We start from the raw sequence: 15,347 nt of genomic DNA on the forward strand, positions 1-15,347 counted from the left end.
TCTATTTTTCCCCACAGTTTAAACGATCTAAGGTTGATAGGAAAGTTTCTATTATCAAGTAAAACTGTTCAATCAAATCATCCTTCTTTTGTCATTTTTGAGGAAAAAAACTGGTTGCAGAACTGAGACTTTGAAAATGAAGTTGCTGAACTAAAGCAAAACAACATCTGCATTGTCTGAGCTGAGAGAAATGCAAACGATAAACAAATGGATATAGTAGACTGGGTTTCAGTCAGCTTAGGTCTTGCTCATCTCAAAGGTACCTATTAACAGACTTGTTACTATTTGTGGTTTTTCTTACAGCAACAACTGGAAAAACTGCGCTAAGAATTATAATCAAAGTTCTCATAAGCACTTATTTAAAATACTGAGGCAAAGTGATCATTAACCGAAGTGGCTTAGCAAAAGAGGAGCAGAATTTTAACCGATACACTTAGAAATTTCCAGCAAAGCGTTTTGGAAAGGTAGAAAGTTTGCTTCTAGTGGCTCCTCCTGCAGGTTCCTTAACAGGCTGCGCGGCCCACATAAAAGAACGGTGAGAGTGTAAATGGGCTTTGCACACTTGGGGTTGTGAAGCTCTGTGCAGGCCGAGTCTGCAACTGTCTTGAGCTCTCCTGACTTTGCTGTGGGTCTGAGCAGACAAGGGGCCTTGTGGAACAATCTCCAGTGTCGAGTTGTAGCATTTGCCAGGGCGAGTAAGTTTCTTATAAAAGCAGGCTTGTGACTTTGAAGCTGGGCCTTCTGAGGATGAAGAGCTGCTGATTGGTTTTGGGGGAGTTTTTGTGGTGGTTTTTTTTCCAAATAAGTTTTGTGTATAAATGTTTTTAAAAAAGAAGTTGCTTTTGAAGCTTGTTTCATAAAATCAAGTCTATAGACACAGAATAAGCCTTGATGTTGTCAGATGATGTTGCTTTATGTGTTGCACACCTGGAAGGCTTTTTTCCTCATTCTCTTTTGTTTTATCTGAATTGTATGTATGAGTTTTTGTAATACCACTGCAGATTACAAATAAAAATACAACTAACCCATAAGCTTCAAGAAAGTCAGCCAGAACCATACCTAAAAAACCAATGGGCAAGCTTGCTGCTGAAGGAACTTAAACCTCTGTAATCCTTAATCTTCTGTTCTCCAGAGTACTGAACTGTGGGAAACCTGTGCAGTGACACTTAGTTATAGTGGTACTTGCTTATTCAAACCCGGTCTGGTGATGGTATGATTACTCTGTGCTTAATTAGATTTCTATCTAAAAAGACAAAACCATGGAGACTGAGAAACTGGGTTCAGAGATGACTAACCACGATGATGCTGCGTGAGCGCTCGGGGTGTTCTACCTGTTTTACAAGGATGTTCCACATCACAGAATTTTAGCAAGTGGGTGGTTCAACGCCACTGAACACGGTCAATTTTCTGTGAAAGATAGCTCTGTGGGTACAAAGAGGGTGGTCATAAGCAAGAGGTAAGATGCCCTGGGCAGAAGCAGAAGGTGACAAAACGTGCTGAATTCCCTGTGGTGGTTGGGATTGGATACATTGGGAGAGTGTGGGAACAGCTGGGTAATGTTTGGGTGGGATTGCCACCTTCACCAGTGAATCATACAGGCATTAGATGTCCCTGAACCATTTCAGGCATCATCCTGCCTCCTAGTACATGAGGACAAGTCTGAGCCTGGGCCGTGGGAGGCACCTGTTGGCTTCACCTGTGTTCATTTGTTTAACAAAAGCCTTGTGTCTGAGAAGGCTGCTGGCTTCACTGGCAATGTCCATTTGTAAAACCTATCTTTACGTCTTGGATTGAGTCTGTACCATCAGAGAGCCAGGAGAAGGCAGGCAGCCTTCAAGACAGTGACGGTGGAAGTTACTGGTGTCTGTCACTTCTGAAAGCCTGTCTGCCTCCAGCATCCCTATGTGAGCTCTGGAACATTTCTGTAGAGGCACAAGCTAGTGCCAGTTTTCTCGCGTAACAGAACTGGCAGATCGCCGTTCCCAGTGTCATGCAAACCCAAACCTGCTTTGTGACCAGTTTACACTAACTTGCCAGACTGTTCAATTGACACGCCCAAGGCATCTGCTACAGGGCCTATCTGTCCTCTGCAGAAAAACCAGACATTTAGGGCAGTTACTCCAGCTATAGCATCCAGCTTGTCAGAGCTTTGCTCTCTGTCCAGAGGGGTTTTTCTTCTGTGTACTGTTACCTGCTTCTTATTTTGTTGCTGTGAACGCTTTCTTCAACAGAGATCACATAGATAGACCGCCTTAATGTGTCTGTAGTTCTTTCAGCAGGGACATGCTTTGGCAGTGATATTGGAGGGAAATTAAAAGCAATGTGTGCTACAGGAGAGAAAAAACCCGCACACGCACACCACAAAATGTGTCTCCAGATAGATAGGGAGGGGTTCAGCCGCACCTCCACTGCTCCAGGGTAAGGGCTGAGGTTTCAGCACTGCGAAGGACACAAATCCTTTGCAGTTAGGTGAATGCTAGTCACTTTGCTCAGATGGACTATTGAACAGTCCCACCTAGGAGCTAAACTCAACGAAATTTCACAACTGAGGCCTCACTGAGCGGGTTACCGGGGAGTTTCACCAGCACAATGGGCTGAACCAGCTGTTAACACTTTTCTTAGCCAAGCACTTTTGTCAATGTACTTGCAAGCACGCGAGCTTCGCTCAGAGTGAGCCACCTTCCATTTATGCTGTTCAGTTATAATGGCATGATCTCAGAGGAACTGGGGATCAGTGCATAAGCTTTAGCTCTCTTTTGCAAAGTAAGGATCTTCTAATTTACCCTCAGCTTTTTTTCTGTGGACTTCCCACTTATTAAAGCATTATGCGAACTTTCCCGTTACATAGGGATGACAAGTTTGTTTCTTTACACAGTAGCAGCACTTTATTATCCTTGTTTTCGAGGTCCCAAGCACCGACAGTTTGTGGCAGAATAAAGTATTAATATCATTAGAAATGCTTTAAACCCCTAGAAGCTTTTCCCACAAAATCCCAAGCAGATGCCTGTACAAAACTTGAGGCAATTGAGAAGATTTTTACAATTCTTGCAGAGACACTCAGAATCTTATCGTTTTAGTAGTATGATTATGATTATGAAGGTCCTGGCTATGACTCTGTGTTTTAGATGGGTTACTTCTCAGCTGTTGTTTCAACGTAAACAGAATACAGCGTATCCTCCCCAAATGTACAGCTTATTTTGAACACAAAATGAATTTTGGAATTTACAAATGAAATCCATTGTGATGGCATTTAAATTGATGTAAAACCTGTTAGTAGCTGTGTTGATTAAATTAAGAGACAGATGAATAACATGCGCTTGGACCAGAGTACCTTGTGGTTGCTGAGGAAGTTACCACCCCACCCTGTCTTTCCTAATGCAGACACCCAAGTGCCCAGTAGGGGCTGCAGCAGCTTCTGAAGAGTCTTAAAGTGTCGGGGCGTTTTCAGTGACATGAGTTATATGGGCATCCCTCTCCCTTTTTTTTAAATCCCTAAATTCACACTCAATAGTCCCTATAGGCTACTCTCTTGGTTGTCCTGGTCAACAGGAACTGGAGCAGGACTATAGGAGAAGATTCCTAAATGCACAGAGATGTAGTGCCAGTCCCCTCATCATCATCACCACCTCCTTCCCTTGTAGCATCAGTCTCACTAGGAGCCTTCTAAGCTGACAGTGGTTACAGATGAGAGGCCAGATTCGTGCCCATGGTTTTGCACTGATCTCTTGCGGCAGGGACAGGCTAAGGCTCCCTCTTCACTGCATTGCACTGCTCTGTTGCATTAGTAAACAGGCAACTTGATCATTAAAAAGGAAAAAAAAAAATCCCTAAATAAACACACACGCACACATACACACCATAAAATACACAAAAAATTGCATTTCATCATGACAGAAAAATACATATCTTCAAGTCGTTAAAGTGTTTTCTTTGGGTTTTCTGGGTGATATTGATGTATGTTAAAAGGATGTGGTAATAATCTCCAAAAGCGAGCATGACAAGTCCAGGAACGTCAGAGTTAAGGTTACACTTAAATCTAAACATGATAAAATAAGTTCACAGCTTAAAGTACCTAAAACATGACCATACGTCTGCCCTGGAATAATGCCATTCGCTAGTAGAGAAAGTTTGGGAGGAAAAAGTTTCAGCTTGCCGTGGATCACACTTACCATAAATCATGAGTTGACTGTGTGGGGGTCAGAGTTAAGGTTATTCGTACATTTGTCTTATTTACCGATACAGTGTACTCGTGTTCTTAAGACCATTTTAAATTCATTTTGCATAGAACATGTACTAGTAGCTGCTCTTACACGGCGCTTTTCACCCCAAACCTCTCAAAAGTCATTTGTACGGGAAGTAATGGTTATTATCTTTACAAAAATACACTGGGGAAAGGTGAAGTTATTGTCAGTGGCCGCTTGGATGTGTGGTAGAGCTGAAACAGAGAACAGGTTTGCCTGAGTGTCAGTTCAGTAAATACTCCACCCGAGGGGTGACAGCCTCTTCCAAGCTTTCCATTTCTTTTCGGCCAATATAAAAAAAGCCTGATGTTTGCATCACGTATAGGAATATTTCTTTCAAGTTGAGGTTCCTACCAACATCAAGAGAGCCCCGTTAACAAAGCATCCTTTTCATTTCAGGGGATTTCTTTCAAAATTGTTTTTAAAAAAATAATATATATATATGTATATAGTCCTACATGTAACTTCATTCCTTAGACCACTGTAATCCACCATGTTACTCATCTTTGTCGTCATCTTTGGAGTTCCTCTGCAGGACAGGGTCTCAGTTTTTTTGCAAAACCTGCTGCAAGTTTTTTTGAGGTTTTTTTCAGGAAAGCGCTTCCGGGGTGAACGTTACTAACGTGCAGGTACAGGTCCTCCTGCGTGGGGCCCGTGTAGCCGCAGTCTTCGCACACGTAAAGTTTATCTCGCCTCTGTTTGTAGGCGTATTGCTGCTGCACTCCATGAATCTTCTTAAGGTGGGACTCCAGGGAACAGCGCTGGGTGAAGGCTTTGTTGCAAACCTCACATTTGTAAGGACGATTCCTGCAACATTAGAGGCAGCGATTAGTGTTCTGATTTACATTTCTTGCAGCCAACAAAGGAGCCGCTAGAGCAAAGGCACTGGCATACAGCTATTGACAAAATACTAGCAGCAGGGAGCTACTAGCTGAGGAACTATCTGTCTAAATAAAACATCTTACTTTCAGGCTAAAATTTTCAGGAATGGGTTGATCCTTTGGGAAACGAATACCTAGAAATGCTTTGAGCAGACGTAGGCAGACGCTGAGGATAACAGGTCCCCATCAGCGCTTTGGTCCTAAAGAAGAAGCTGTTATCACTCTTGCAGAACTGACTCCTTCAGAGCCCGACATTTGAAGTCCTGTGATTAGGTAAAACTATTGGTATCAGCTAACTGTTCATTTGGCTTTTATAATGAATGAAATCCTGAATCCTCGGTAAGATGTTAATTTTTTCTCTTTAGCGAGCAAAGCTTAATGAAGCTCCAGTGACGGCAGCCTAACGTGAACATAGAGCAATCACAGTACTTCAGACGAGTGAGGGCCGTTTTCATAGCATATAGACGTGATGACTGAGATTATAAGCTCATGTCCTAGAAGAGAAGTGCATTAAGATGAGAGAAATATGTACGTGTGTCTCCCAGAGGAGGAGAAGGGCCTGGCTTGTGATTTGAATGCTGAGGCAGTTTTGGTCAGTACAGACAACAAACATTATAAAATACCGAGCAGTAACGAGTATCCATTTTGCCACCAATCAACACCGATTTAAACAACAACCCCCCAGCACTTGAATGACAAATAGCCGAGGGTTTATCAACACTTGAAAAAAACCTAAACAGTTGTGACTTTTCTTACTAGGCTAGCTCAGTGAGTTTTCAAGCAAAGACCAGCCTTAAACTGATGCAAGGAGTTACCTAACCCCCTCTCTTTTCCAACGAAAGGTAAAACATGAGCAAGTGGAAGATCAGACCTCCGGTGAGTAACAGCCAGGCAAAAAAGGGGAAAGCACCCCTGTTGGTACAGACGGTTGTAACTTTGTAATTGTGTTAAGTTCACCTCTCAGTTGCTAATCTTTCTACCAGAAATCCAAACTAATTAGAAGTTCCAATAAGCAGCATCTTGATTGCATCTTGTAAAAGGAGGTTATCCCAGTAGGCCGGCTTAAACTATAAGGACTAAAGTTTCCTAAGGACCTACTGCTGTGAGACTGCTTCAGTTACATTAAACTGCAATTGGAAGGAAACTCCAAATCTTCATTAGAATTCACACACAAAAATGTATCACCTATTACAAACAGTGTTTCGGGTCCTGTTGGATGCTCATCTGAAGGCAATTTAAACCTTCACCATCCTTGGTTCTTGATGCCCGTGGTGCTCCACAGCCATGAATACAAGCACAAGAGGGGTCGTGCCAGGATGGCACATCCCATCAGGGCTGTGGGAACCTCTGCATTACTTAGGAATCATTTTAGAATTTGATTTTACTGCATATGCTGAGTTATTTTTTAGTGTTTAAGTCTGCTTATGCCACGAAGGCTAGAACTGGGACACTTTGGCTTTCACGCTCTCTGACACTACCCTACTGTTGCACAGTCTGGTTACAAAACACTGCACAGCAATTTCTACTGGAACATCGCAATTTCCGTAAAGCACATGTAGATGAGCACCTGTAGCTACAAATAAAACCCACACAGCCACTTCCAGCCCACTTGTCTTCTTTTTAACATTCAAATATAGCCCAGTTTTCCTGCATAGCAATCCCAATCCACTTTGACATAAAAGAAGGCCACCGCCTTCAGAGATGCCGTATTTCACCTTGGAAAAACAGATGGCAAAACGCTGCCAGTTACCCCTGCTGCAGCCAGCCTTCATTCCCTCCATGACCCAAGGCACCAGGCAAATACAGTCGATGTGAGTGTTTATACTGGAGAGGAGAAACAGTGACACCAGATTTCTTCTAGTAAAACTGGGGACAATCTAACCATAAGGTTCACATTGCCAGGACAGTGGTTTTCACTCCTGTCCAGTGCAAAGATGTTCCTCCCTTCCAGAGTTTCCCAAAATTGGCTCTGCTCCTGCATAGTGAGTTCAACCCTACCTGCCACAGCGTACATACGTTTTTAGCTTCTGAACAGAGACCCTCTTTGGATTTAGTTCCTGAATCTCAAACGATGAGGAGGCAGGTTGAAAAATCATTTCTTTCAGAAGCACCAACTCCACACCTCAGCCATACCCCAGCAGCAGCTCCCTGCTCGCAGCTAGCAGCTTTCCTTTCCACATGAAAGCTTTGCAAACAAACCAAAACCGCCCAAAACACTGGCTCCGGCCAATGCTTTCCCATCGAAACGGGCGGCATTGTTTTCCTGTGCTCTACTGCTAGGAAACAACTCCTGTCCACCAACATACTTGCGTCTCCTCTAGTGATGAGCCTGGTTAATGTTGCCTAAGCCAAAAAGGGGACATTGCAGAGTGAGCCCAAATAACTGGCAGCTCCTGTAGGTAATGGCAAATCTGGAAAGTTGGAACGTGCCCGGGAGATGCGGTGGATGCATCTTTCGAGTGCCCTGCAGTGCAGGTTCAAAGCCTCCTGAGCACCGCCAGCTTGGCCTGGCAGAAAGTGTCATGCTTGCTGAGGATGAGGTTGATATGTATTTAAGCCATTGCTTCCACTAAGAAAAAGAAAGAGAAACAAAAAGGCAGCCTTCTCCCTGCTCCAGGTTAGGACAAGCATTTCTGTGACCACTGAGCTGGATTTGAGGCCACTGATACGGTTCAAAGAAACACAACCGCCGCTCCTTGGGGTGGGCTCAGGAACTGACCCCACTGCAGAGTGGCCATGGAAAGTGCATCCCTCCAGCCCAGAGGAGCGATGTAGGAGCAAGAGTGAGCAGAGAAGGGAAAGGGCTGATTTTTCTTTCTTCAGTGCCATCGTCGGGCTTAAATCACAGCATCCTTGGTTGTGCCTGTACACCTGGTGTAGATGCAAGCACTGAGCAGGGAACTAGCCCACGTTAAAGCAACATTTTTACCCCCCCTCAATCCAGAGCAGGAACTGCTGTCAGGAGATTTTCAAACCCACTGTACTGTGATTTTCAACCCACTGCCCATGATTTCAAACCATGCTGCAACCTGCACAGTCAGTGAATAGATACAGTTTAGGGCCGGTGGCCAAAACTGATCTGGATGGCTGGATTGTGCAGAGGGAAACGGCTCCAAAAGCGGACCAGGGGAGCTGGTAACGAGAAACCAGGGCGAAGATGGGTTAGGCGAGAAGTCAGATGTATTGTCTAGTTTCCCTAAAGAAGCTGGAGGCACAGCATGAACCACACTCTGGTTTCTCCAGACGGTGCCAAAATCAAGCCATAACCCCCAACCCACAGGATAGCCAGCGGGGAAGGTTCGCAAAAAAAACCAAGAAACTGCTGGTTGTTGCCTCTAGAGGGCAAAGTATTTTCATCTGCTGCCTGCTTCCGCTCACGCGCCACACGCTGGACTCGCAATAACCTGCCTTGAGTTATCCCAGGGTGGGTTATCCCAGTGTGTTAATCCTGATCTCGATGACCCAGGCACAGCAGCACGTGGCCATGTCTACACCAGTTCTGGATGGCAGCTCGTGCACTCACACTGCTTTCACACGGATGTCATTAGTTCTCCTCACATTTCGTTAGGTCCAGGGGCTTTTATCTGTCCACACTCACGTTTTTCCCTTTCCTCCACCACACCCCAGCGCTATTTTTTGCACATGTTATTTACCATGGGGTTTGTATTATTGTCTTGCCAGGTTACCCTCACCCGACGTTTTTGTCCCATCTCGCCCCTTCTCCCACCTCCCACTACCCAGAGCCATCCACAAGCCTGGGAGACACGTTCTCACCTGTATGGGTCCGGACGTGTCTTTCAGATCAAAGGTGTCGTTGAAGCCTTTTCCGCAGAAGGTGCACAAGTGTCCTCTTCACCTGGCTGTGACACTTGATGTGACGGTTGAGCACCGCTGCAAGCGAAGCCTTTGCCACACAGCTCGCAGCTATGCACTGTAGCATCATTACAGGTGCCGTGGTGAACTAAGGAATGGAAGAGACAGGGCGAGTAGGCATCGAATGACAAAGACCAGCAGAAAACAAACAAAATAAGGAGGGATGGCTTATTGTTGCAATTAAAAAATTATTGGGATATATTAAAAATGAAATTGAAAGCACACGGGAGATTCTTGCTGGTTGAAACCTTCATGCTTCCCTGGCGAATCAAGTGGGTGACTTAATGTGCGCGGTTTGGGACTGGTGCAACGCTGGCCAGCCTGGCTTCGGGGATTAAAAACAAAGGCTCATGCTCTGGATACCTTCCAGAGGCAGGACCCTCATCCAGCTACATCCATCAGCACAAGCGCTGAGCTATGAGCACCTCTCCATGGGGCCACATGTGTGTTTGCTCCTGCACTCAGGCGATAGCCTGGACGGAGGCGGGAGGCTGTCCCTGGCATGAGAAACATTGTACCCAGGGCGGTGCCTTCGCTAATCATGCTTTCCAGCTGCTACGGGTCCCTCAAGAACCAGCCATGTGGTGGAGAAAAAAAGGTAAGTTTGGAGAGAAACCAAAAGGCACATTGCGCTGACTCAGCAGAGGCTGAAACAATGGCACTAATCTCCTGTTGGTTTCCCTGGCTCGTTAATTACGGCAGTGTCATTAGGGTTAATATCCTGCATTCCCTCTCCTAAAACAACCAAAAAATATTGCACCAACACCATGACCTAACTTTACGTAAGGGAGACACCTGATGATTCAGTTTCTTGGGAAGAGTGTTCCGCAGGCGGAGAGGCTGAATGTCTGGAAGGATGCAAATACTTTGCTATTAGTTTAATTATTCACGGGGGAGTGGACGTGCTCCCCGCTAGCCGCTCGGGATGAGAGAAAGCCGCGGAGCAGGCAGCACCGCACGCGCACGTCCATCGGCTCTCCTGGCGCTTTCGGGGAGTTTCTGTGGCACGCTGAAGAAAACCCAACTGACGAATGAGGTTTCGCTGTGACAGTGGCTATAGCTTGGGTTAAATTATACAAAGTAGGTTAAAGTCAAGACAGCAGCGGGGCAAGCTCTTCACAAAGAGAGGAATACATCTGGGGTTCTTTTCCTGAAGAGCCAGTTTTTTTCCCATCCTCCTCCTTCACTTACTACTGGAAGCAACACTACCTGAAATTGTAAAGAAAGATTTTTAAAAAAAAAAAAAAAAAAAGGCGATGCCTGCAAAAACCGCAAGGTGAGGAACTAGAGGGGGGGCAGCCAGCTGGGAAGTATCTGTTGGGCCAACAGGTAGGACTCCACCTCATGTGGCCACATATAAGCAGGGTGAAAACTTAGCGTTAATCATGAGATTAATAACACGGCGGCTGAAAGGCTGTCATCCATGCAGAGACAGTGGGAATTTTACAGCTCCATCGGCAAAGCAACAGCCAGGGTTTAATGAGGTGTTAACTAGCCACCGGTAAACACATCTCCTTCCTAGCACTGGGGTAGGCACTGGCTCCACCTCTGCTGAGGGGAACCCTGATGTTGAGAGATGGATGTGGTCCTCCACCACCCCATCTGCATCACCATCATGCTTTGGGAGCTCGTCTCCGGGTTCTCGGTAACCATGAGAAGCCCGTGAGCAATTTGACTTCTCGGCCTGGGAGGGAAAACCACCGCTCTGCTCTGTCTGGCTCTGCCCAGGGGACACCCAATCAGCAGGAACTCCTGCCCGTGCAGCAGAGAGGCTCCTCAGCAAAGTTAATGGACAGATAATTGCTTCATTTCACCCAAGCCTGCGGGTCCACCTCAAGGTGGCTAATGGCCTTTCACAGCTTCAGAGGAAGACCTTTTCCTTGACTGCTATCTTTGATAAGTCAAGGGGTAGGGGGCGGCAGGAAGATTCACCACAGCCCCCTCAGCGAAGGCATGACTACAACCTAGAAGGCAGCCTTTTAAGGGAGGCCCCACGTTAAGGAACCAGACCCACCCACACACCGTGGGGCATGACTCCTTGGCTGCCAGGGCTGGTCCTTCCTGGCTGGGTTCAGAGCTCCTGCGGGACCCAAGCCAAGCAGGTCAGGGGCAGCACGTCCCAGGCAGGGATAAGGGAAGGCAAAGGGCACTGGAAGATTACGGTACATCGCCTACGAGGCCTGCCCTGCCGTTGCCATCCTATGGCCTGCCGCCTCCATCTCGGTGTGCGGATGGCTGCTTTCACCTCGAGCAGAGAAAGCCCAAGGGACGTTGTCACCCGGCGTCCCCAGCCGGCAGCCGGGCCCTGCCTCGAAGCGGGGTCACCCATCACCGGGGTCGAGACGGCGGGGGTGTGGGCGGTTACCTTGATTTTCGACCTGACCACGGGGCGCTTGACGGCCAGGTCCAGCAGCATCCCCCCGGCCGTGCCCAAGTCGCCGGGGGCGGGCTGGGGAGTTGGGGGGTCGCTGGGCTCCGCGTCCCGGGTCCCGCTGCTCCCGCTGCTCTCCAGGCTGCAGCTGTCCTCGTAGCCCAGCAGCACGCAGCCGATCCCGCCTGCAGCGGGGAGGGGGGATGCGATAAAGAGGGGGACGGCCAGGGGAGGGGGGAGGCGGCGGCGGCGGGTGGGGGGCAGCGGGCGGGAGCCGCCGGGCCCCGGTGTTTAACCTGCGGGCGGGCCGCGGGCGGCGGGGGAGGATCCCCGGCTCACGCTGCAATCGGAAACTCAAACACGAACGGTCCCAAAGTTCAAACAAGCCAGCGCCGCCGCCTTCCCGTTATACCCCGGGCAAGGGCAGGAGGAGGAGGAGGGGAGGGGGAGGCCAGGAGGACATCATCGTCCCCCCCCCCGCTGCCGAGTCCTTTCTTCTCCTCTCCCCCGACACCTTTCTCATGCAAACGAGGTTTCCCACCTTCCCGGACACCACCCCCCATGCCCGGGGGCGCCCCGGGGTGGGAGATGGTGCCAGGCATGGGGGCGGCATCGCCCGGCGAGGCCGGCACCCGGCAGCCCCGCCGCTGGGCGGGGAAGGTCCCCCCGAGTCCCGTGTCCCCCCCCGCCGTTTAGCACAGCCCTCCCCGTCCCGCCGCCCGCCCCCTCAGGGCTCCCCCGGCCCGGCAAAGCCCCCTCCCCAGCCCGCCCCCTCAGCAGCCCGCGGGGACCGGGGCGAGGGTTGGGGTCCGATGGGGACCCCCCTCCCTCCTTTCCTCCCTCCCGGCGGCGAGCGGTGCCGGGGGAGGGAGCCCGTCGGCGCCGTACCTGGGATGTAGGTGTCGCTCTCTCCTCGGTCGGGGGCAGCCCATCCCAGCTGCGCACGCGCCGGCTGCGGGGCTGCGCGGCGCTTCACCAGGAAGGCTCTGGGCATGGCGAGGGCAGGGGCCACGGCGTGGGCACTGCTGGGCACAGCACGGCCTCGGCACGGAGCAAGAGCGGAGCGGCGGCTCAGCCCGCCGCCCGCCCGCAGCCCGGCGGGGCGCGGGCGCTGCGCTGCCGTCCGCGGGGAGCGGGACCGCAAGCAACGGGCAGAGCCGCCGAGGAGCGGGGAGGGGAAGGGGAGGGGAGGGGAAGGGAAGGGGGGTGTGGGGGGGAGGAAAGTTTCATAAGGTGGAATAGAAAAATGCACCAGGAAACTTGGGAAGGAGCATGCGTGCTGCAAACATAACGGTGTCAACAAGTCTGCTTACCTGTCCGACCGGTTGGAGCAGCTGAGCTTTGTTCCAGCCCTTCCTAAGGCACGAATGTTTGCAAAAGAATTTAACGTCTGAAAATTAAAAAAAAAAAAAAATCGAGGAGGGGAGCCCTGCCGTTGCTGCCCGCCCGCCGCCCCACCGGCGGGGACCCCGCCGGGGCCGGACCCGCTGCCCGCCCGCCCGTCGGTGCGGCCGGGGGTGCTCCCCAGCCGCGGGTGCGGGTCCTGCCGCCCACGAGGGGGGGCTGCGCTGAGGGCCCCCCCCGGGGTAGCCCGAGGGGAGGGGAGGGCTCCCCAGGGGCGCCGGGGAGAGAGGCCGAGCTGTCCTCGGGGGCTGCAGAGGGCAGAGAAAGTTTGTTGTTGTTATTTTCTTAATGACAAACTTTTCTTCTGGTAAAAAAGAAAAAGGCTTGTATTCTGTTTCAGTCATCGATTTAAAAACGAAAAACGCATCACGGCCTCAGTCTTTTCTTTCCACCCCCCTCTTTTTTTTTTATCTGCCTCTTGTGCCTCTCCCCCTCTTCCCGAAGTGGAAATGAAACAAAAAGACAAGAGAACGGGGGGTTGGGGGGAAGGAAGCAAAAAGAACAGAAGAAAACCCACAAAACTGCACTGAAAAAGTCTCTGAGCACAGCAAAGCATGCGTGCATGGCGTTGTCCTCGGGTATGTGCCTTCTCCAGTCTTGCGCCTACTATTCAAATCCGGTTTTTTATTAACGTAGTGGAAATGCACTCGTGCCTTCCTCCCCAGCACATCCTCGCAGCAGAGCCAGCAGCGGGGCTGCAGCAGCTGTGCGCTCATGGTGGGGCTGAGCACCAAGAGCTGTTTCCTCCCGCGTGAAGAGGCCTTTCAAATGGCATCGTTCTTCTCTAAAATCACCGCTTTCCTCTCAAGCACATACACAGCAGGCCAGGGGGGAATCCATGGGGAGTTTCACACCGTTCATTTCATTGAGACGAAGATTTAACTTCAGGGAACGATCTGGGACTTCTGGAAAGGACGTGCCTTCAAACACGGCAGCCAAATGAAAGAGCTCTTCTTACACCCTCCCTAACTCTTTAGGGTGCGAAGGATTGCACTGCAGGGCCATTGGGGACTTTATCCAGGGGCAAACTGGTGTGAGCTCTTGTGTGGGTCTGAGCCCTGGGGGGTGTGGGAGTGGCTGGAGTCCCAGGAAGGGTGTTAGGATGGAGGAGTCCCATCCCCAAGCCCCATGTCAGGTGCCACACCACCGGAGAGGTCCTCCAGTCTGAGCATCCCAAAGCATCGGTGTGTCCAGCCAGGCGCTGCAGCAGCCCTACCTCAGACATACCCCGTTTCAGTAGGGTCTACTGGAGCAAAGCACGGCGCAGACATCTTCATCCCAGCAGAGGAGTTACGCCACCCCCAGCGCTTGCTCCCCCGGGAAGGCTTTTAGCCCTGACTGGTGACCCATGGGGCAGGTCCTGGGAGCGATGGCGAGGCTGGGGGCACCTCCTCACGTCCCTCCACTTCTGCGGAGAGTTTTACAGCCTCCACAGTTACCCAGGCAGAGCCACTCAGCACACCTTCGGGCAATACCTCAGCAATACCCATCAGGTAAAACCTCTTTCTTTCTTTCTCTTTAAGGCTATGTGATTTCTCTGTTATGTCTGAGATTTGCCTCCGGGGTCAAAAATGCCTAGCTACATGGAGGTTTTAAACTGATTTTTTGCAGATGCTTTCAACTTGAGGGTTCTTATTATTTTAACCACATCCTCGTCTTTTAAGCCAAAAGAGGTAGCAAACGACATCAATCACAACACTCCCCAACCAGAGCTTGCTGTGACTACTTTAATGTCTTCTGGCTTTTTCAAATCCTGCTTTGAGGTTCCCATTTAGGCGAGGTCCTGGAGCACACACTTCACTGAAATTGTCAGGTACGATGCACTTACAAGCACGGCTGAATTGGGAACTGATTATGTATTATTATTATCACCTCTGGACCTTGACACGAGTGGTCAGGGGCTGTGGTGTGCCCAGCGCCATCAGAGGCACAGGGTGGAGAGAAGGGTCCTGCAGCAAGAGGAGCTGGATGGAGGAGGGCACCACCTTACACAAAGCAGAGCATCTCAGCAATGGTGTGCTGGCCTTCCCTTGAACTAGCAGGTGGTAATACAGACTTGCTGACCAGCCTTGGTGTTGCTTGGGCCATAGCCCACAAGAAATCATGCTGCCTTTCCTAAAAATGACCATTCCTTGGTATTTTTTAAGCCGGAGGAGCCCTGGGAGCGGCGCTCACTAGCAATGGCCCCACCACACCATTGCAAGGAGCCACACTCCATGAAGTGGCATCCTTGGAGCTCCGCGCCGTCTTCATCGAGGCAGCCCAACGGACACGTCACCGGGCAGCCGCGTCCTTCATCCATACACCCGCTGCAGCAATGTTGCACGTACCAGCCCGAAGCACTGTAATTACTCAATAAATAACAACGCTAACGAGATAAATGGCACACAAACCTTTCTGTAGGATCTTGTTTAATTTTCAGCGTTAGTTGGGTGTGGGAGAAAATCCAGTATGTTAAATTAACGTTTTGGGTGTAAATCAAATTAAATGTACAAAATGCCCCGTAGGGTCAAAGCACAATGGGACCCACCCGTACGGATCTGACTGCTAAAATCTGTCTCATTTGACTTGAATCGC

General features: G+C 49.8%; 1 protein-coding gene across 1 annotated transcript; it reads right to left on the reverse strand.

Annotated features, from left to right (window-relative positions):
* Positions 1-4,737: 4,737 nt before the first annotated feature.
* OVOL2 (ovo like zinc finger 2) lies at positions 4,738-12,360 on the reverse strand. Its single transcript, XM_068416807.1, is given in 9 exon segments — positions 4,738-4,803; positions 4,805-5,048; positions 8,887-8,920; positions 8,923-8,968; positions 8,970-9,021; positions 9,023-9,083; position 10,200; positions 11,361-11,551; positions 12,255-12,360. Coding segments are annotated over 9 exon segments (801 nt in total).
* Positions 12,361-15,347: the final 2,987 nt, after the last annotated feature.

Source organism: Nyctibius grandis, chromosome 1 (genome assembly GCF_013368605.1).
Source record: "Nyctibius grandis isolate bNycGra1 chromosome 1, bNycGra1.pri, whole genome shotgun sequence".
In the NCBI taxonomy this organism is placed as follows: domain Eukaryota; kingdom Metazoa; phylum Chordata; class Aves; order Nyctibiiformes; family Nyctibiidae; genus Nyctibius; species Nyctibius grandis.